Raw genomic sequence first — 20609 nt, 5'->3', positions numbered from 1 at the left:
CCTTTTCCTTTTTCCTTCTTTTCTCCCTTACCTACCTTTTGAGCTAAATTATTATTTGTCCTTCTCTTTAATGCACTTTTTCAAGCCATTTTCCCTTTTATTTCTTTTCATCTGTATGTCTTTTGCTTAACATGGCTATTTGGAAACGATGGCAGCAGTGCAGCTAAGTTTGATTATTTCTAGAACCCAAGTTTTAGTCCACCAGAAGATAAGTTCAGATAGTTTCAGGGAGGAAAGTTTGAAGTGTAGTTTAAAGAGCTATACCAATGCCAATTCGTGATTTCAAATGAAAAGTCATTCTCTGAAAGGACAAACAGAATTAAAAGTAGCCCACATGTTATTTTAGGGCATCCCATATAAATCACAACAGCACAACTGCTACATTGTATTTGGCAGTACCACAAAACTTGATAAAATTTATTGTCATTTTTGAGAAATTGTTCATTTGGACCACAGTGTGAAATTCCAGCCAGCAGACTTAAACCAGTCATTGGAGTCAAGCATTGTGTTTTTTTTTTTTTTCAGTCTTTCAGAGGTGATCTATCAATTTTAAGCTAACATAAAAACTGCTATTTATTAATTAACAATTTAACTAAATCTTAACTCTTTCCCTTCATTAGCCAGAAACATAATCATTGCTTAGTTATTAGTGACATGAAAAGAAATATATACCTTTGTTTTGCACAAATTATATATTTCAATCCAACTTCCCTCCTAGGTTTTGCTCAGATGCCAACATAAATGAGAAGGACACTTTAGAGATATGTTTTTAAGCAATGGATCATTAACTTAACATTACTCACTAAGTAAATTTATTATCTATCAGCAAGTAAGGATAAATTTAATTTCCAGTGGTTGAATTTTAGTCTTATATTAAAACATTTTAGAAGGAGTGTTTATGGTTAATTTATCTTTTATAGAAATAGAAAAAATCCTTGAATAGTAGAATTAATTGTTTTCTATACTGCATAAAACACCTGTTAGCCCTGGTAATTACTATATTCGTTCTCTGGTAATTATCAAAACTGTCAAAATATTGACAAAATTATAAAGTGGGAGTAAAACAAAAACGATTTCTTTGAGCTTTCAAATGTATGAATTTCTAATTAATACAACAAGACAGAAATAGCTTCATGTTTATTGAGAAAAAGTAAGTAAATTTGCAGTGAAGCATGGAAGATTAGCAAATATCTGAATACACTAATACTACTTTTTATTTGGCTAGTATTTGATGGATATTTTCAAATGCATTTATCTACTTTTATCCCTTTGAGGTAAGCTGAAAATATATCATTTCCCCTACGTTATAAATGAAGGCACGAGAGATTAAAAGGCTGAACTGTTTCAAAAACAAAAATAAAGGAGGCTCAAAATTAGTAATTAAAGGAGCAGAGACTGGACTCCTCACCAGCACCTATTAATAGCACTGCCCGATCCCAGCATTATCACTGAAATATGGATTATGAGAGTGGGGTGAAAATCTATTTTACCATTTTATCCAAACCTAAAATATTTTGGAGTTTTTGCCTCTCTAATATCCAAGTCCTACAAATCTATTTTTAATCCTGGGGTGTACGTTGGAACATGGCAACAGCACCATGCCTGAATTAATGCAAGGCTGGGCATAGCACCCAACGGGGAATCCCACATCCTCTGCAGGCCCAGGCTGGGCCCATTCATTTCCACCCCCGGCTGGAGTGGAAGGCTGAGGAAAGTGGGCTCTGATCTCACTTCCGGCACCCAACATCTCAGTGACCCAAGACAAGTTGTGTGGCTGGACTGTCCATTTAACCATCTTTGAAACGGGGTTTGTGTTTTCAGCCTACCTCACTGAACTTCCCGCATTTTCCAATGTCATTAAAATATAAGTGAGAGTTATGATGTGAGGTTAAGTAGGAGCCCAGGTCTTTGCCTCATTTTATTTTTCCTTCTTGGACATTGCATAGAGACAGTTATAAATGCACACCCTAAAGGAAATGAGGATTGGATACCTAAGGAAAGCCTATAACCTGTCAGAATTGCAGAGAATGAGAGTATTTTAGCAAGAGTGAGAGAATACTAGATATGATTTACTCCAATCTTTTAATTTTCCTTCTGAAAAAAAAATGAGATTCAGTGGAAGTTTTTTTCACTTAACCAAAGTGACACAGCTTAATAGTAGTAGAACTATGTCTAGATATCAGGCTGGGGCCTAGAAGACCATACTTTCACCTTTTGAATCCCAGTGTGCATGAATTTAAGAATATAAAGCATGGTTCCGTTTCTGACATTATTTCCTTTGTCACAGCTGCTTAAAAAAAAATTACATGGTGCCATTTCCTTATCTAGTAGATAATCAAATTTTACTTTTTAAATTATGCTAATTTCCCATGGGATTAAAAGACATAAAAAAGATTAAGTGGAGGAAGAATGTCACCATAGAGACTCTCTTCTGAGGGTCTCTTTTTGGACTAGTAGAAGATAATAATCTAAGCACTCCAGAGTTCCATACCAGAATAATTTTAAATGACTATGTGTTTTGTTTTTATTATTTTTCTATGATGAAATATAACATATATACAATAAGGCAATAAACTTCAAAGCACATTGCAACAATTAGTTGTAGAACAGATTTCAGAATTTGGTATGGGTTACAATTCCTCAATTTTACATTTTTAAACATAAAATCTAGCTGCTCTAAGGTACTGTAGACTAAAAGAAATAGCAATTTAATGATTCAGCAATCATATTCATTTGTTAAATCCTATCTTCTCTGTATAACTCCACCGTCACCTTTGATCTTTCTCCCACTCTTTAGAGGTGTTTGGGCTATGCAGATTCTATCTTTTTCATGTTGGAAGGGAATGTTGATAATATGGAATAGGGAGATGGAACTAGCTGATGTTCTGCAGAGGCTGACCTTTCTAGGTTTCGGGACTTATCTGGTCTGATAACCCATTGGGAGATTGTTGGTTTCTAGAAAGTAATCATAGTGCCTGGAACCTTTGTAGAATCTCAGATCAAGCCTTAGGTGTTCTTTAGGATTGGCAGGAATGGTTGTAGTTGGGTTTTGGCAAACCATGGTAAATAGCAATATGTATAACAGTTGTCTCCAGAGTAGCCTTTTGACTATGTGAACTCTCTCAACCACTGATACCTTTTTGTTACACTTCCTTTTTCTCTTTGGATCAGGATGGCATTGTTGATCCCATGATGCCAGAGCCAGACTCATCCCTGGTAGTCATCTCCCACACCGCCAGAGAGACTTTCACCCCTGGATGTCATGTCCCACCTAGTGGGGAGGGTATTGATTTCACTTGCAGAATTGGTCTTTAGAGACGGAGGCCACATCTAGCAACAAAAGAGGTCCTCTGGAAGTAACTCTTAGGCATAACTATAAGTAGGCTTAGCTTCTCCACTACATAAATAAACTTCAAAAGAGCAGGCCTCAAGATCAAGGGCTTGGCCTGTTGACTTGGGAATCGCTAATGTTTGAGACACTATCAGGGTGTCCCCAGTGGTAAAGTTTAGCAGTTCCATATTTTTCCCCCATCCCTCAAAAGACTTTGTCAATACTTTTTAATTATTTGCTCAACATACTCTGAGTTGTGTCTAGGCATTACACAAAGCTATGCAGAATTACAAGCTCATTCCCATTCTGGACTCCCTGTGTTTGGGTTGTTTAAATGAACTGTCCAGAAAGGTAGAATTAGATTATGTCCTACAGAAAATTTAGGTTTTGGGAAAAATAGACCTCTCTTCCTTTGGTCTCATAGAGTAGGCAAAGTTCTAAAATGCAGAGAATGTCCTCCTTACCCCTGTGTTCTGATTTACCTTAGTTCTTACCCAGTTGGCTTTGTTCTTACCTCTAATTAAAGCCTGATCTCTTTTTCAATTTCTCTAACATTTGTCGTATGTGGCAATGTTGACTTTCAGACCTGCAGAACTCCAGCTCTGAGTCTTAAGTGTCACATAGGTACCCAGAGTTCCAGGGAAATGCCGGTTATACATATATAGCACAGCCTCTCAAAATCTAGATATAGCAATTATAGCTCTGGACTAAATGTGATTGCTGTTAGATCTTACAATCTAGGCCCCAATTTTCTTCTAAGTATTTTCTAAATGAGACCATACAATATTTGCTCTTTTGTTCCTGGCTTATTTTTCATCCAATAATGTCCCCCGAGTTTTCAGGTTGTTGCATGCCTTTCGACTTCATTCTTGTACAGTATTCCATCATATGTTTATACCACAGTTTGCCATTCGACTTCTCAGTCACTGTATCCTTCAGCCACCTCCATCCATTGGGAATAATGTATTAAATGACAATTTTTTAATCTTTCAGGATCTAGAAGATTTGATAAAAGCAAAAGAAAAAGAAGTAGAAAAAATTGAGCAGAGTGGACTTGCTTTGATTCAGAACAAAAAGGAAGAAGTCTCTGGTGTTGTCATGTGTACTCTGCGGGAACTCAACCAAACCTGGGCACATTTGGACCATGTGGTAATGTTGCTTGTATCAGGCAGACTCCAAGCTTGTGTCCAATTTCTAGGTTTTCCTAGAGTAACTGAATCAATAATTATCAAAATCTATGCATTATCTGTTTATGTTGTTAAATTCACTTTATTAACCTGATTTTTAGAATAGTCTAGCTTCTGATGTTTCCTACAATAAACATCATTACAGACAGTACACTCAATAATCTTATCCATTCCTATGGCTGTAAAATACCATCTAGGCACAGACAATTCTCAAATGTGTTTCAGCAGCCTGGACTTCTCTCCTGAACTCTAGACAGAGAAAGAGAGAGATCCAACTGTTGGACATCTCCATTTGCATGCCCATAGACATTTCAGACAGTCATGCCCAAACTAACTCCTATTCTTCCCCTGCAAACTTACCTTTCAACCATCTCAGATAATGACGAGCCCACCCTTCTAGTTACTTGGGCAGAAGACCTTAATTCATCCTTTGCTCCTTTCCCCCTCTTTTTCTCACACATCCAATCCATCAGCAGATCTTGTCGGCTCTGCTTTCAGAGCAAATCTGGACTCCAAACCCCATCCGCACCTCTGCAGCTACCACTGAAGTCTGAGTTACCATCATCTTTCACCTTGATTATTTCAGTAGCTTCCCGTGCAGTCTCCATATCAGAGGGGTCCTGACAAAAGTGATGTCAGATTATGTCACTTCTGTGCTCAAGTCCCTCCCCCTACTAGCTTCTTGTCTTCTTCAGAATGAGGCCGAGCCTTGTGACTGCCCCGTGTTCTGTCTCCCCTTGCCTCTCTGACCGTATCTCCTGCTGTTCCTCTGCAGACTCACTTTGGTTCAGCCACATCTTCTCCTGCTCTTATTGAACATAGCAGGCATGCTCCCCACCAGAAGTTGTGTATTTGCTGTTCTCTCTGCCTGAAACACCATCTCCTAAATATCTGCACAGTTGGCTCCCTCTCCTCAAAGTCTTTGCTCAACTTCCCCACGACAGCAAGAACTTTTTGGACCACCTTGTTTTAGATTACAGCCTCCTCATCCCCACCTCACACTCTCTGACTCTCATCTCTGCTTTGTTTTTATGTATATTATTTATCCATTTCTAATGTGCTATAGAATCTACTTGGCTGTGTCATCAAAATGTAATGTTTATGAAGACATTTGATAAATACTTATTGGTTCCTCCAATAATAAGAATAAATATAGCACACAGATATTACACCTTGCAGTAGGAGGCCACAGGTCTTCTTCACCACATACCGAAGCAGGTAGTTACTGTCCACTTCACAGAGTTGGAAGCAGAGGCACAGAGAGGTTCAGTGACTGGGACCAAAACTACACAGCAAATAGACTCAGCTTTGTATTCTGCTCTTTCATTATCTTTAATCCAATTTTAAATCTATTTTATTTTATTTCATATATCTTTATAACTCATCACTAATTTTTTTGACACGTAACGTACCACATACATAGAAATTAAGTTGTTCTTCCATAGAAATAGCTCATGCAAAACAAGCAATAATAATACAAAGGAGAAATAGACTGTTTAAAAATTCTCATTGATTTCCTTTGTTTATTTCCATATCTGCCCACTGACTTTCCTAAGACAGGCCCTGGCACCTGTGTGCAGGTAGACTTTACCTCCTGTCTCAGGAATCACTGTCTTCATCCTGTGGCCCACTAGATAGAATTTTAATCAGTTTCAGCATTTTTTTTTCTTTAAGAAGAAAAGCAGATGCAATTAATTTATAAGTATGGCCATACTTACTCCAAACTCAAAAGATTACATTTAGAAGATTAGCAGTGACGTTTAGGAACCCCAAAGCAGATAAATATCTTTCTAAATAATGCAGACCAAACCAAACTTTTCTGATACAGATAAGTATAGGGGAAGAATATACTTAGATGTTTTGTCTTAAGATATTTATTTAAATCTACATATATGTGCATGTGCATTGAGTGTGTTTTATATGATACTAATTGTATCTACCTTTTAAGGATGTTATCAGCATTAATTGAGTTAACATTTTTAAAACACTCCTTCAACATAATTCCTAAACTGTGGTATTAAATATATTGACCTTTATCGCTTTAATGCCCATATACATATATCACCCTTTTAAGTATTTCTTTTTACACTGAATACTTAAAGGTATGAAAGGTATAACTTTCAAAGTTGCCACATTTTACTTTTCAAATCTTTTTGGGGGGAAGTAGTACTAGTTTATTTATAATACCCGAAGCCCAGATAGAGTTCTTAAAAATTAATATTTCCATCAACGGAATATGCATTCCATTGTTTTAAATATTATATGATGATAAGAAGTGTTTGTCTTTTTCTCAAAGGTTGGGCAATTAAAGATACTGCTGAAGTCCATGTTGGATCAATGGAGCAAGTACAAAGTGGCCTTTGATGAAATAAACTGTCATCTCATGGACGCCAGGTATTCTCTCTCCCGATTCCGCCTACTGACCGGCTCCCTAGAAGCTGTGAAGGTTCAAGTGGACAGCCTCCAGGTAAGAAAGGGACTTAACACATCCCTAGCGTTCTTGAGAAAACTAAAAAAATGGGCTAATATAAACCCCATCTTGTCCGCCGAAATGTCACATACATTGTTTACATTTAGTAATTTTTAAAACCTTCAAAATTAATCCTACCTGCTTTATTTTCCTACTTCATCAGTCTTGCCTGTGGATGCCAACTTCTGGATCAGCTGGTATAGAGCAAAGTGATTTTTAAAATCCTGTTGTATAAATTGCCACACAAATGTATTTTATAAAGTGATTTTGTACACAGATCACCCTCCTGGATCTGCTGTCCCCACATTTCGTGTCTTCCTTTTGTCTTTTTACCCTACTTCTCCAAACATATGCTAAGGGATTAAAAAGAAAAGGGAGAAATAGCAAAAGTGGCAAATTTTTAAACTACCAAGTCGTCTTCTTTCCATTCAGCGCAATGTCAGCAGCCTGTCCAATGTGTTCCCCTAATCCCCTTACTTACTGCCTGGTTTCCTGTGTGTCCATGATATGAAATTGCTGCTCTGTGTCTCAAACATGGCATTCTCTTCTGCCTCTGGCCACTGTCCTCTAATGAGCTGCTCCCCTCATCCTACGATATTCTCAGGCACTGGGCCACGCTTTCTCATCGCTACTTCTTCTTGGCTAAATAATGTGTGGGAAGGGAAAGGCAGATCCTCTCAGGGATGGGATACCAGCTGGTAGATTATTCTGGCTTGGCAATCAAAATGTGTATATCACTGTCTTCATTGGCAGACTTTGTAAAGGGAATGTCTTTTTGTGGGGAGGGAGGAGGCAGAAGGGATGAATGTATTTATATATAATTCCTTTAAACCTTACCCAGTTGTTAACACTACTAAGATTCAGTAAAATTTATTTTTAGACTAGTAAGCTTAAAACACATTTTATAATGTTGAGAAAGTTAGTATTTTTTCATTTGATGTATTCTGTGTTTAATGCCTGTAAGCACCGTCTTGAGATATGAAAGGACTAAGTGCTCAAATATTGTGATTTCAGGACAATCCAATATCAGTATGGATTTTTGTAGCCTATTTTAATGTGTTTCATTGAGAATTGAATCTGTCACTTCAGCGGTATTTTTAGAGAAGCATTTTTCTTTCACCTCTAGCACTGGTCCTTGGTAGAAGACTCTGCCCAAACTTTATAGTCTCTAAGGCTGAGAAAATGTCCCTATTAAAGCAAGTCCATAAAAATGTCCAAATTGAGGCACCTTCACTCAAGAAAAGCCAATGATATTCAAAATTTCTCACTCAACTGGAAAAGCACATGATGAACATGGCAGCGTCTGCTAGCTTTCTCTCCAGGCTTTTTGTTTCATGAAGCTCCCCCAGGGGCATTTTCCTTCTTCATCTCCAAAGGTCTCTGGCTGCGTGGGCTCTCATGGTTCTCATGGCTCTTTCCAAAATGCTTCCTCTTTTAAAAGATTCTGGCAAACTAATCAAGACCCACCTGGGATGGGTGGGGTCACACCTCCCTCTAATTAATACCCACAATTGGCCAAGCCACGTCTCCATGGTGATAATCTAATCAAGTCTTCAGCCCTAAGCGCTGGCTAGGGATTAAAAGAAACAGTTGCTCCTGCAAGATTGGATCAGAATTAAAGCATGGCTTTTCTAGGCATCCATAATCCTTTCAGACCTGCACAGTAGGTGCTTGTGGTAAAACAACTCTAGGTATTTAATAAAATAGAGACCTGGATTTTGGCTTGGAGCAGCAGGAGAACCACAGTGTGGCAGATTTCTGGGAGACCCTGGTCAGGATTTCCTGCTGGGTAACGGACAGGGATGCTCGGTGTGAGCTTTCTGAGCTGCATCGCAGATGCCGCCATCAGAAGGTTTCATTGCTGAGAATCTCTTCTCCCATCCATAAGTACACAATCTTAAAAGAAAATCGATTACTATCTAGAGAAAGCTTACAAAGCATTTGAGCTAAGTTGTGCATGGTTTATGTACTTGTAGGTACCTATTTATGAAAGCACGTAGAAATTGCCTTTAAATTTAGTGATTAGAATTTAGATCCTGTTGTGTCAACTGTGGCACTTTTTTCTTGGTCAGAGTCTTCAAGATGATCTAGAAAAACAAGAAAGGAGCTTACAAAAGTTTGGCTCTGTCACCAGCCAACTGTTAAAAGAGTGTCACTCGCCTGTGGCAGAAACTCTTAGCAACACACTGAAGGAAGCCAACATGAGGTAAGGAATATGCCCATATGTATACATCATACATGTATGCATACATCATACATACACTGTGACATACGATTAATATCACAACCTTATTACAAATAATGCTACAAATAAAACCTCCTGGTATTTTGAAGCTGAGCTGTTTTATTAAAATTTCAATTTGCCCAAAGTGTGTTTAAGTATACGTAAGTGTAGTAAGGATATTTAGAAAGAAATGAGAGTTGTCATGGATTCAGAGATACACTTTTCCCATTATCCACCCTTGAAATAAGAGTACGAAGACAATTAAAAAAATGTTTACGATATAAAAAGGCAGTTTAGCTCGTGGGCGGTACGAATCAGACTATGAGTCAGATTGAGCCTTCAGATGTTGTTTTGAAGGTCCCTATTTTTTTTCTTCTTTCATTTTGTGAAAAATAACATATATACAAAAAAGCTATAAATTTCAAAACACAGCACCACAATTAGTTGTAGACGTATTTCATAGTTTGATATGGGTACAATTCCACAAATTTAGGGTTTTACTTCCAGCTGCTCTAAAATACTGGATACTAAAAGAGATATCAATTTAATGATTCAGCATTCATATTCATTTGTTAAATCCTGTCTCCTTCGTGTATCTCCACCATCACTTTTGATCTTTCCGTCCCTCTCTTTAGGGGTGTTTGGGCTATGGCTGTTCTAAATTTTTCATATTGGAAGGGTTCTGTCACTAATATGGGGTAGGGAGATGGAACTATCTGATATTCTGGAGAGGCTGAGCTAGGTTTCAGGACTTATCTGGACCAGGGACCCATCTGGAGGTTGTAGGTTTCTGGAAAGTTACTCTAGTGCATGGAACCTTGTGGAATCTTATATATTGCCCTAGCTGTTCTTTAGGATTGGCTGAAATGGTCCTGGTTGGGAATTGGCAGGTTATGATAGGTAGAAATGTCTAAGTGAAGCTTGCGTTAAGAGCAACCTCCAGAGTAGTCTCTCGACTCTATTTAACTCTCTCTGCCACTGATACTTTATTAATTATGATGTCCCCTGTTTTAAATAGGGGTCAAAGCCTTAATGCCCAGCAACACAATTAACCCATTGTGGCTGAGGTATGAAATACCAAAATGAGATAAAATATTTAACATTGTTTTGCAAACTATGAAATCGATACCAATGTGAACAGTATCAGTTTTCAGCATTTACCATGTGGGTAAATTTTAAAATTGAAAATTCTTAGTGCAGGAAACCTGTAGAGAGTGTGAAACATTACTTTTTGTTATGTTTCATGGAAGTGGGACTTCCCTGCCGTATTTCCATGTCCCCGTGACCCAGGATCATGAAAAAGAGTTAGCAGCCTTCCGTGAGAGGTGGTGGTGTGTGCACCAGCGTTGACTGTTGTTTGCAGGTGGAATAACTTGCTGGAAGAGATCGCTGAGCAGCTGCACTCCAGCAAGGCCCTGCTGCAGCTCTGGCAGAGATACAAGGACTATTCTACCCAGTGTGCCTCCGGGGTGCAGCAGCAGGAGGACCAGACCAATGAGCTGTTGAAGGCAGCGGCCAACAAGGACATTGCTGATGATGAAGTCGCCGTGTGGAGTCAAGATTGCAATGTAGGTCAAGGAGCTACCATTTTCCCTGACTCTGCTGTTGGTAGACGTCGCATGTCTTGTGGGGCTGGTGGTGATGGGTGTTAAGCTTTTGGAGGCGAGACAGTGATCACCCCAAATTGTTTTAAGTATCAAAGAACTTGCTGGGTTTCCAGAACAGTGGTACGTGGATCAGATTTAAGAGGACTTCTCCCCATGGCTTCATTTTTTTACTGAGGCAGTAACAGTCACAGCACATTGTTCCCCAATTGCCAAAAAGTGGGCACAGCCCAAAGTATCCATCAACGGATGAATGGATAAACAAAATATTGTTCAGCCATTGTTTCCTTTGTGAAGATGACTTGTTTCTCCCTTTTGCTCAATGGAATACAATCCATGTGAAAGATTTAGGCTGTCTTTAACTGAGATAGTCAGTATAACAAATGGCCTTAGGGGGAATAATTTTACACCTTTTGAAAATCCACTGTGGAAGGTATGTCCATTATCTCTTACTGCAAGCAGGTACATAATGTCTTCTAAGAATGTAGTGATAGAAAGAAAGAAAGAACGAAAGACTTCTTTCTCTCCTGACTTACTGGCATACTTCTTTTAAATGCCTCTTAATATTTCTCTTTATCACTGTCACTGCCAATAACCTACTTAAGGCTTTCAGGAATGGCTCTCTTCTTGTCTGATCTATTATGTGGCTCTTAATATTTGCCCTTATTTGTCTTTATTTTAATGAACTCGTTACGAAGGTATTCTCATAATTCATACGCATTCCCATATCACATCCTTAGAATTAGGGAAGTAATATAATATGCAAGTTTAATCTTTTCTAATACTTTCACATAAATAGCCATTTTAAATCTTTACTTTAATCTTTAAAGTAAAGACTATACCTTGCTTTTGCTTCCACGTGTTTACAGGATTTGTCATTTTCTGTCTTCCTGATTTGAGATATAGCTGTTTTAGAATATAGAGCTCCAAATTATTCCTGTGACTTTTCTGTATCTCTGTTGCTTTTAAAAGTGCCCTTTGTCCCTCACCCTGTCAGAGTAGTCCTGATTTTAGGCTTTACTTTCCCCATCCTGACTGGGCAAGGACCAGCTACTGTGTCTGTCAAGAGAGGAGAACTAGTCATTTGCCATCTCTTAGAAGTAAGTTGAAACCAGAAACAGGGAAATTCCACTGGCTTCTATTTTTGACCGAGTAAGAGTGTCCCACACAAAGTAGTAATGAAAGATGCTGTGGGAAGAATGGAGCTGCCATCTCCTCTTAGCTCTGCTTACGTGAACCATCCCTGGGGTTCCACAGTCACTAAAGAGAAGGTGCTGTTGTAATGACTATATTATAACTACATATTCAGAAGATCTTGGTGATGGACTAATTCCTCATGCATTTGCTAATAGTAAGTAGAAAATAGTTAGAGTGCAGCACTGCATTTTCACTTTGATATCAATGATATAAAAAGGCAGGAAAAAGCTATACCAAAATGTTTCAAGTATTGATTCTACATGTAAATAATGTGGTTTTCCCCCGTTTATGTTTATTTTTCTGTATTTTCCCAAATGTTCTACACTGAACCTAGGTGTCTTTTATTAGCAGGAGCATTTTTTAAGGTGCTAATATATACCCATGGTATTCAGAAGAAAATTGGATTTAATTCTTGATCTTTTTTTTTTTTTTTTTTTTGGCAGATAAAGCTTAATTTGTCTGTAATAATCAGACAGATTGAGTCCTTCTAAGTGTGTGACCCTTTGCTGGTCCTATTTTGTAAGGAGTGTACTTAACATGTTTTCACAACTGGCATTTTCATATTTTTTGCCTTCTGCAGGACCTCCTCAAAGGACTGGGGACAGTTAAGGATTCCCTTTTTGTTCTCCATGAGCTGGGGGAGCAACTCAAGCAACAAGTCGATGCTTCTGCAGCATCTGCCATTCAGTCTGATCAGCTCTCCTTGAGTCAACGCTTATGTGCCCTAGAGGAGACTCTTTGCAAACAGCAGACTGTGTTACAGGTAGAGAGCTCAGTCCCAGTATGTGCTATAGACTATATTACAGGTAGAGGGCTCAGTCCCAGTATGTGTTATAAACTCTGTTACAGGTAGAGAGCTCAGTCCTAGTATGTGTTATAATGGAATTTTTCATCGTTAAGGCAATGCTTCTTTCACTACAAAAACAATAAAAAAAAAAACCCTCAGATTCTTAAAAGAACAAAGAAACATCCCAGTGGACTTCTACAATAGTAGGGACATAATTAGTCCCTAAACTAATGTTGGCCTGCATGGTACTGAGTAAAATATGTTTAATTAATAAATACCAAGTTTCTTTAACATCAACATTCAGATAGGTATATAACTTGAATTTTTGCAAGAATCAGAATATTTCTCAGATATGGTTTGGGAATGTATTCAAAGGATAACTTTAACTGGTTAGTTGATTAATGGTACAAAGAAATAACTCTAAATTATAGAAAAATTATATACATAAAGAGAAGAAAACTTAAGTCACTGTAGCCTTGCTTTTTAGGAATGGCATCCTGAGGATAGCAATTGGACACAAGAATAAGAAAAATGATTTTCAAACCCACTTGCCCTTTCACTAGATTTCTAACTTTCAGTTTTCTTTTATGATGGAAAGGCTGGAGTCCTTGACTATGAAACCTTTGCCAAGAGTTTAGAAGCTTTGGAGGCCTGGATAGTAGAGGCAGAAGATCTCTTACAAGGACAGGACCCTAACCACTCATCTGACCTCTCCACCATCCTAGAAAGGATGGAAGAGCTTAAAGTAAGTATGTCGAAGTCTTAAGCCCCAAGCAGAGAGTAACAAGTGTTGACAAGGAAAAGGAGGAATTGGAGCTCTCACAGATTGTTAGTGGGAATGTAAGATGGTGGCAAAGTTTGGTGGTTCCTCAAAAGGTTAAACACAGAATTCCATTTGATCCGGAAATTCCACTCCTACGTATCTCACCAAATAAATGCAAAAGGGACTCAGACAGATATCTGCACACCAATGTTCACAACAGCCAAAGGACGGACACAATTCAAGTGCTATCCACAGATACATGGATAAACAAACTGTGATGTATACATATTATGGGATATTACTCAGCCATAAAAAGGAATGAATTTCTGATACAGGCCACAGCATGGATGAACCTAGAAGACATTATGCTAAGTGACACAAAAGGATAGATATTGAAAGATTCCACCTAAATGAAAATCTAAAATAGGCAAATTCATAGAGATGCTAAGTAGATGAGCAGTTACTGGGGCTGGGATTAGTGGGATGGAAGTTATTGCTGAATTGGCACAGAGTTTCCATTTGAGCGAAGGAAAAATTTTGGCAATGGAAGGTGGTGATGGCAGCACAACATTGTAAATGTAATTAATACCACTGAAGAGTACACATAAGAATGGCTAAAATGGACATTTTAATCTTTTATCTGTTTTATCTTTTATCTGTTACCGTAACAAAAATCCTAATCCTAAATCTTCTCATTCCTATTTTCAAAATCTTAAGGAAAACTCAGATCTCCTGATATTAGACCTGCTTTGCCTCTTGGGCTTCCAGTGATGCTCTAGGCAGTTCTGCTTTCTTCCCTCCTGAGGGGTACGAACTGGGTATTAGATGCAAGCACAGCCCATGATGGGATCCAAGCCAGCACCAGTCCTAGGAACTCTCCCTCCTCTTCTCCCCACATCGGTCCCTCCCCATGCCCAGTAAGGCCACCTCTTTAATAGTTCTTGAGTCTGTCATCTCCCTTTCTAACATCATCTGCCCCTTATTCCAGTTACTCTGATCTCCCTCTTGACCACTGTGGCAGCCGCCTCTGACCTCGTTACACAATCCCGTACCTCCAACCCATGCCGTCAGCTGTCAGATGATCTGTTTAAGAAAAGAGTTTTATTTAATTATGAACTATTTCAGACGTTCAGTAAAGCAAATAAAATAGTACAATAGGCATGCATTCTCATGTTATTCTCTGGCCTAAGGCCCTCAGTGGGCCCCTCTGCTCCTAAGATAAAGGTCAGTGTTGCTTATCAGGTACAGTGTGGTCTGACCTAGGGGTCTCATCCTGCACCACCGTCCACCTCTCCCTCCAGCCACGTGGGGCCACAGTGCTTCCTCGGGGTCTGTGCATGTCTCCCCTTTCTTTTATTCTTTTTCTTTCTTCCACCAACTTCCTCAGGCCTCCAAAAGAATAAACTCTTGGTCATTTTGTGTTAGGTGTTACACTTTCCTAGCAAACTATGCTTTTTATTCAGTGCTTTATTATGGCATTTAGTTTGTTAGTTATAATGGCCTCTCTACTTCTCACTCTCTGTTAGCTTCATGAGGAGGGAGGCCATGTCATGTCGATTTTGTCCACTGCTAAAGTCTACTCATGGAAGCTCTGACATCTAACAGTTTTGCTTTGGGCTTCAGTAATTGGCAAGATTTATTCTTTCTTTGGAGGTAATGAGCTTTTTGCAGAGCATGCCAAAGGAAAACACATCATGCTGAAAGTGTCCTGACATTATCTCCTTTCTATAGCCAATTTCCTAGTTGGAGGTAGAATACCCATGGAATATCCAGACAACATAGCTCTTTATTTGAAGGGAGGAAAGAGATCTGAAAGCATCCTTGGTTGGTCTTTGATTGAGTCACATAAACTTTGAGATAGGGTCGAGGAACCAAATCTGAATCTCCTAAGGCAGCATGTGGTCATTTCACAGCTCAAGGGGGATGGCATTCCATCTTGCAGGAACTCGACAACTCTTATTTATCGAGCTTCATCACTTACTAGTTGGGTGGCCTGGAGCAGTGTAACTGCTTTTTCTGTGCCTCTTTTTCTTCATTTGTAAGGTGGGAATAATGGTAGTACTATGTACTTCATGAGATTATTTTGAGGTTAAAATGAGTATTTACTTATGAAGCTCTTTTAACAGTGCTTGATTCATACTGCTCAATAAATGTTAGCTATCACTCTCATAACTTATTATTATTACTATTACTATTAAATATAGGCACATACTCTTATGGATAATGGAAATATAAAAGGCTAGAAATAAGCCTTTTTAGTCATCAGCATAATTTACATCCTTTATCGGTTCTATCAAGAATCCATCTGAGTAAATAAGTCAAGTAAATAAGATAATGAATGTAATCTGCTCAGCATTCAATAAAAGACAAAATAAGGTAGCTATAACAGCAGCAGTAGCAGCAGCACTGAAAGTTAGCTGATTAGGAGATTCAGCCTAACTTTGTCTGTTTGCACCTCTTGATATTGTCAGTACATGGCCCCAGAAATGCACAGGAGACCTATGACCAACTTCTTCCTTAAATCAAAAGTTCATTGTACTTTTTGAAAAAATTTTGCCTTCTCTAATCATGGGCTAACGCTGCTTTCAACCTTGGTTTCAGGGGCAGATGTTAAAATTCAGCAGCATGGTTCTGGATTTAGACCGTCTAAATGAACTTGGGTACAGATTGCCCCTGAATGATAAAGAGATTAAAAGGATGCAAAATCTGAACCGGCTCTGGTCTCTGATCTCCTCTCAAACTACAGAGAGATTCAGGTAGAGCAATCAAGAGATGTTTGATTCACTCCTGTATTTCAGTAGAAAATCAGTAGAATTAGATTTTTTATACTGGTCAGTTCTCGGTCTTTCTGATAGTCCTGGCAAATTTAGAAATGAAAGTGGGAAACTCAAATTATATAAATGTTTCCCTATGTTTAATGTAGTAAATTTCCTTTACTTAGGGAAAAAACTACTTTAAGAAGATACTAAGGGATTTTATTTTTTAATCTACATTTTTAAAAACATTACCATCTAACATAAAAGTTTTGTGATGGTCAAATTTGAAATTGGAAGCAAAGAATATTTAATCTAGTTTTACGTGCTAAATATATAAGATTAAACAGTAAAACTTATTAACAAAACCATTATTCCTTGTCCTTTGTTCTGTCAGTAAGTTGCAGTCATTTTTGCTACAACATCAGACTTTCTTGGAAAAATGTGAAACATGGATGGAATTTCTTCTTCAAACGGAGCAAAAGTTAGCAGTGGAGATTTCAGGCAATTACCAACATCTTTTGGAACAGCAGAGAGCTCATGAAGTAAGTTATAACAATAGGTTTTTGGATAATAAAAATTTTCTGACCTTCAGAAGATGCTACAAATTGCCATGTAGAGAAATTGAAACGCTTTTCTTTGTGCTGAGTCTGCTGAAACTTGTGCTTCATTTTTGCCTTCTTTCTTAAGCTTAAGGTTTTGATATCTTAATTGCAAAAATGTGGTCCAGTGCTCTGTAGTTTAGAGTTCTCTATGAGCATGTGACAGGCTTCAGTAGCCTGCAATGTATAGTGCCAAAATTGTGGCCAACGGGTACTTAGTGAGGAAAGAGGGGATGGGGGAAAGGAGAGCAGAAATTTAGACAATTTTAAGATTGGGTTGCAGACTACATTAATATTGCTTAAGAGAGGTTTTTTTTTTTTTTTTATTAGAAGTATTTAGTAGGGTGGTATAACGGTGGCTCAGCAGGCAGAATTCTCACTTGCCATGCCAGAGACCCAGGTTCAATTCCCGATGCCTGCCCTAAAAAAAAAAAGTCTTTAGTAAATTAAAATCAGATGTTTTCCAAAAAGCCTTTATGTATTTTCTACCAGAGATATCTCCAAGTATACCTGTTGACCAAATTACAGTATGAATTATCATCAATTACGTTATTATTCAAGAAACAATGAGAAAGAACTATGTACAAAAAGAAAATGAACTAATTGCCAACTGTTGATCCCTATTTCACTATTTCTTGGTGCAATTAAGTTGCTCCATGTGTTTGTGAAATATAAGCATATGGAGAAATGGGATTTACCTAAGAACAAAGAATAGCTTAATTCATATCTTGAGAGAATGAAATTAATTTTAAATACTTTGCTGAAGTTTTTAAAGTAGAGAATTTAAAATAATGTATAAGGTACTTTTAGGTTCAGTTTTATTGAGTTGACAGATGATGAATTAAAGACAATGAATCAAAAACATGCTCACTAGGATGCTTATAATAAAAAGGCAGTTAATAACGAATGTTGGCACGGATGTGGAGAAATTGGAACTCACATAAACTGCTAAAAGGAATGTAAAATGGTACAGCCTCTGTGGAAAATAGTTTGGTTAAGCATAGAGTTACCACATGACCCAGCAATGCTGCTCTTACAAAGATAACCAAGAGAAATGTGCGTCTGCACAAAAACTTGTACAAATTTGCTGGAGAACTTCGGGGAAAATAAGGAGTCAGTACTAATGGTTATGGACTCTCTTTACGGGATGATGAAAATTTTAAAAACTGACTGCTGTGATGATTGCACAACTCTGCAACTGTATTAAAAACTCTTGGATTGTATACTTTAATTGGGAGAATAACATGCTATGTGAATTATAACTCAATAAAACTGTTAAAAAGTGAATTACAATAGAATATAAAAGACCTTCCACTGAGCTTTTTTAACAGTGAAATTATTTTGTTAAACTAATTAAATTGAACAAATAGTGAGTTCGAAAAACATAAAAAGTGTGGGGTTTTGTTTTTTTCTTTCTTCAACTTTTTGAAAGATCTTCAGCTACTCTCGATACCTGAAAGTGGGTCATGTGCTGTATACAGAATAAACCAAACACATAAGGTGTGGATTAACTAACTTCATTAGTCGTTGCTTTTTTTTTTCCTTTATATACTGTGTGGCGGAAGTCGCATTTCGTTCTTCTTCCATGTGAGTATGCCCTTATTGCAGCACCGTTTGTTGAATTTTTGTTTATTTTATCTTTTGTTTGTTTTTTCTGGGGGACAGAGGGACAGGGCGGGGGGGTAAGTACATGGGCCGGGAATTGAACCCATGTCTCCCACATGGCAGGCAAGAATTCTACCATGAACTACCCTCACACCCCCTAGTCATTTTTAGCCATTTGGTTTTAGTAAACCAAAAACTAAACTTATCTTTAAGCGTATCTTAATTGATGTTTTAAAAATACACGGACCCTGCACTTGCCAACAAACAAACAAACAAATAAATAAGTAAATAATTTCGGGGTGCAAGGGTAGCTCAGTGGTAGAATTCTCACCTGTAGTGCAGGAGACCCAGGTTTGATTCCTGGCCCATGCACTTCCTAAAAGCAAACAAACAAACAAGCAAACAGAGAAAGAAAAAATGAACAAAAAAATTCAACAAATGATGCTGCAATAGCAGGATATGCAGATGGAAAAAGAATGAAATATGACCCCTCCCTACAGAATACAGATAAATAAATAAATAAAAATAAGTTATTTCTACACTACAAGATTTCATGTATCTCCTAGCTGAATGGAGATAACTTTTCTTAGCCTTGATAGGACCAGAATATTTTGAAAGATGTCAGAGAATTCGTCACTAAAATTAGGAGTGCTAAAACATGTTCTTCTTCTTTTTAAAAAATTAATAGCTGTTTCAAGCAGAGATGTTCAGTCGACAGCAGATTTTGCACTCGATCATTATTGATGGACAGCGTCTTCTGGAACAAGGTCAAGTTGATGACAGGTAGGGATCTCTGGTATCTCACTAGGAAGAAAGCTTCCGGTAAATTAATCATTTATTTTAAATGAGCAGATTAGAGGGCATATATCCAATCTTCCTAAGGCAATTGTACCATAGTGGAGCCTCAGTAATTGGAGGAAAGGCTTGTCCGAATCGCTGAAATGGCTGAGCATTGAATCTTTTTAAAGAACTGCTATTATATATAATATGAAGGACACAGTGTAATTGGAAATCACCTAGCCAGTCTTTGCTAGTTGTCTGTAGAGGACTGGATTTAATGAATAAACCAGAATGAATTGTATCAACAGTGTATCAGTGGTTTATAAACAGATGCTTCTAATAGTCTCATAGAATAACTATTCTAAATTGTATTCCTGAAAGGAACTTAGAGACCACTGGTCCACCTCTGTTAGGTATGGAAATTGTATTCCTAAAAGAAACTTAGAGACCCCTGGTCCACCTCTGTTAGATATGGATGCTTCCGTAAGTACTCCTACCTGAGAATTTACAGAACTCTTACCTGAGTTCCAGAAACGTGAACTGATCTGACCAAGGTCAAGTAACTAAGTTGCAGCAGAATCAACTGAAGGCTCCTGTATCTTGTTAGTCAATAACATATTACACCAGCCAGCTTCCCATCCCATTTGAATCCTCCATGTTGGAAAAGCGTTTGTCACCTTAAGTCAGAGTATATTCAGCCTGAAATCCTGCTTTCTCCCCATTTACTTTAGCAGATAACCTCTTTATTAAAAATGCAGAGGTAAATTATAGCTCCTCTTCAGATTCAGATTTATTGCATGTGCATTGATGATTCTGCATTGTTTTTACATTTCCTAGGAACAATGCTTACTCTGTCCCATCTGCTTTCTGTGGTGATATTTGGAGTATAAATGTTGTTTATTATATGTGTAATATATTTTCCATATTTAGGACCAGTAGTTGTGATTAAAAGTAACTTAGTATTTTGTTAGGAAAAGGTAGAAAATAAGTCATGAATTCTATTGAAAGTTTTTAAAAAATATTTTGGAGGCGGTCTCTGTTTTAGCTGGATATTTCTTTGGAGAAACACAAAGGATTTTCACAGTGAAGGTTAGAACAACAAAATGTGATAACACATTTATTCTATTCCAAGTAAGCCAAATTTAAATGTGAGCTTTATTGAGAATTTGAGGCCTTCAAAATAAAACAAAATCAAATGCAATTAACTTTTGTCTTTTGCATTATTTTCTCTTAGCCAACTCTATAACAGTATTGTAAACATTTGAGTCAAGTAAAATAAAATTAAAAATTCATGTGCAAGCCAGCA

At 37.7% G+C, this 20609-nt stretch overlaps 1 protein-coding gene across 14 annotated transcripts in view; it reads left to right on the top strand.

Annotated features, from left to right (window-relative positions):
• The window catches only part of SYNE1 (spectrin repeat containing nuclear envelope protein 1), a 536476-nt gene that overhangs the window by 418083 nt on the left and 97784 nt on the right, over positions 1 to 20609 (top strand). For all 14 annotated transcript variants that reach the window (XM_077149294.1, XM_077149293.1, XM_077149295.1 and 11 more), the window contains 9 exons: positions 4325 to 4480; positions 6815 to 6985; positions 9061 to 9194; positions 10576 to 10780; positions 12594 to 12776; positions 13399 to 13545; positions 16165 to 16319; positions 16714 to 16861; positions 19212 to 19306. In XM_077149294.1, the coding sequence (XP_077005409.1) occupies positions 4325 to 4480; positions 6815 to 6985; positions 9061 to 9194; positions 10576 to 10780; positions 12594 to 12776; positions 13399 to 13545; positions 16165 to 16319; positions 16714 to 16861; positions 19212 to 19306 (1394 nt within the window). The remainder of the gene's footprint in view (positions 1 to 4324; positions 4481 to 6814; positions 6986 to 9060; positions 9195 to 10575; positions 10781 to 12593; positions 12777 to 13398; positions 13546 to 16164; positions 16320 to 16713; positions 16862 to 19211; positions 19307 to 20609) is intronic.

This window comes from Tamandua tetradactyla, chromosome 2 (assembly GCF_023851605.1).
Source record: "Tamandua tetradactyla isolate mTamTet1 chromosome 2, mTamTet1.pri, whole genome shotgun sequence".
In the NCBI taxonomy this organism is placed as follows: Eukaryota; Metazoa; Chordata; class Mammalia; order Pilosa; family Myrmecophagidae; genus Tamandua; species Tamandua tetradactyla.
The sequence above is the reverse complement of the archived record's forward strand: the minus strand, read 5'-3'. Positions and strand labels throughout refer to the sequence as shown.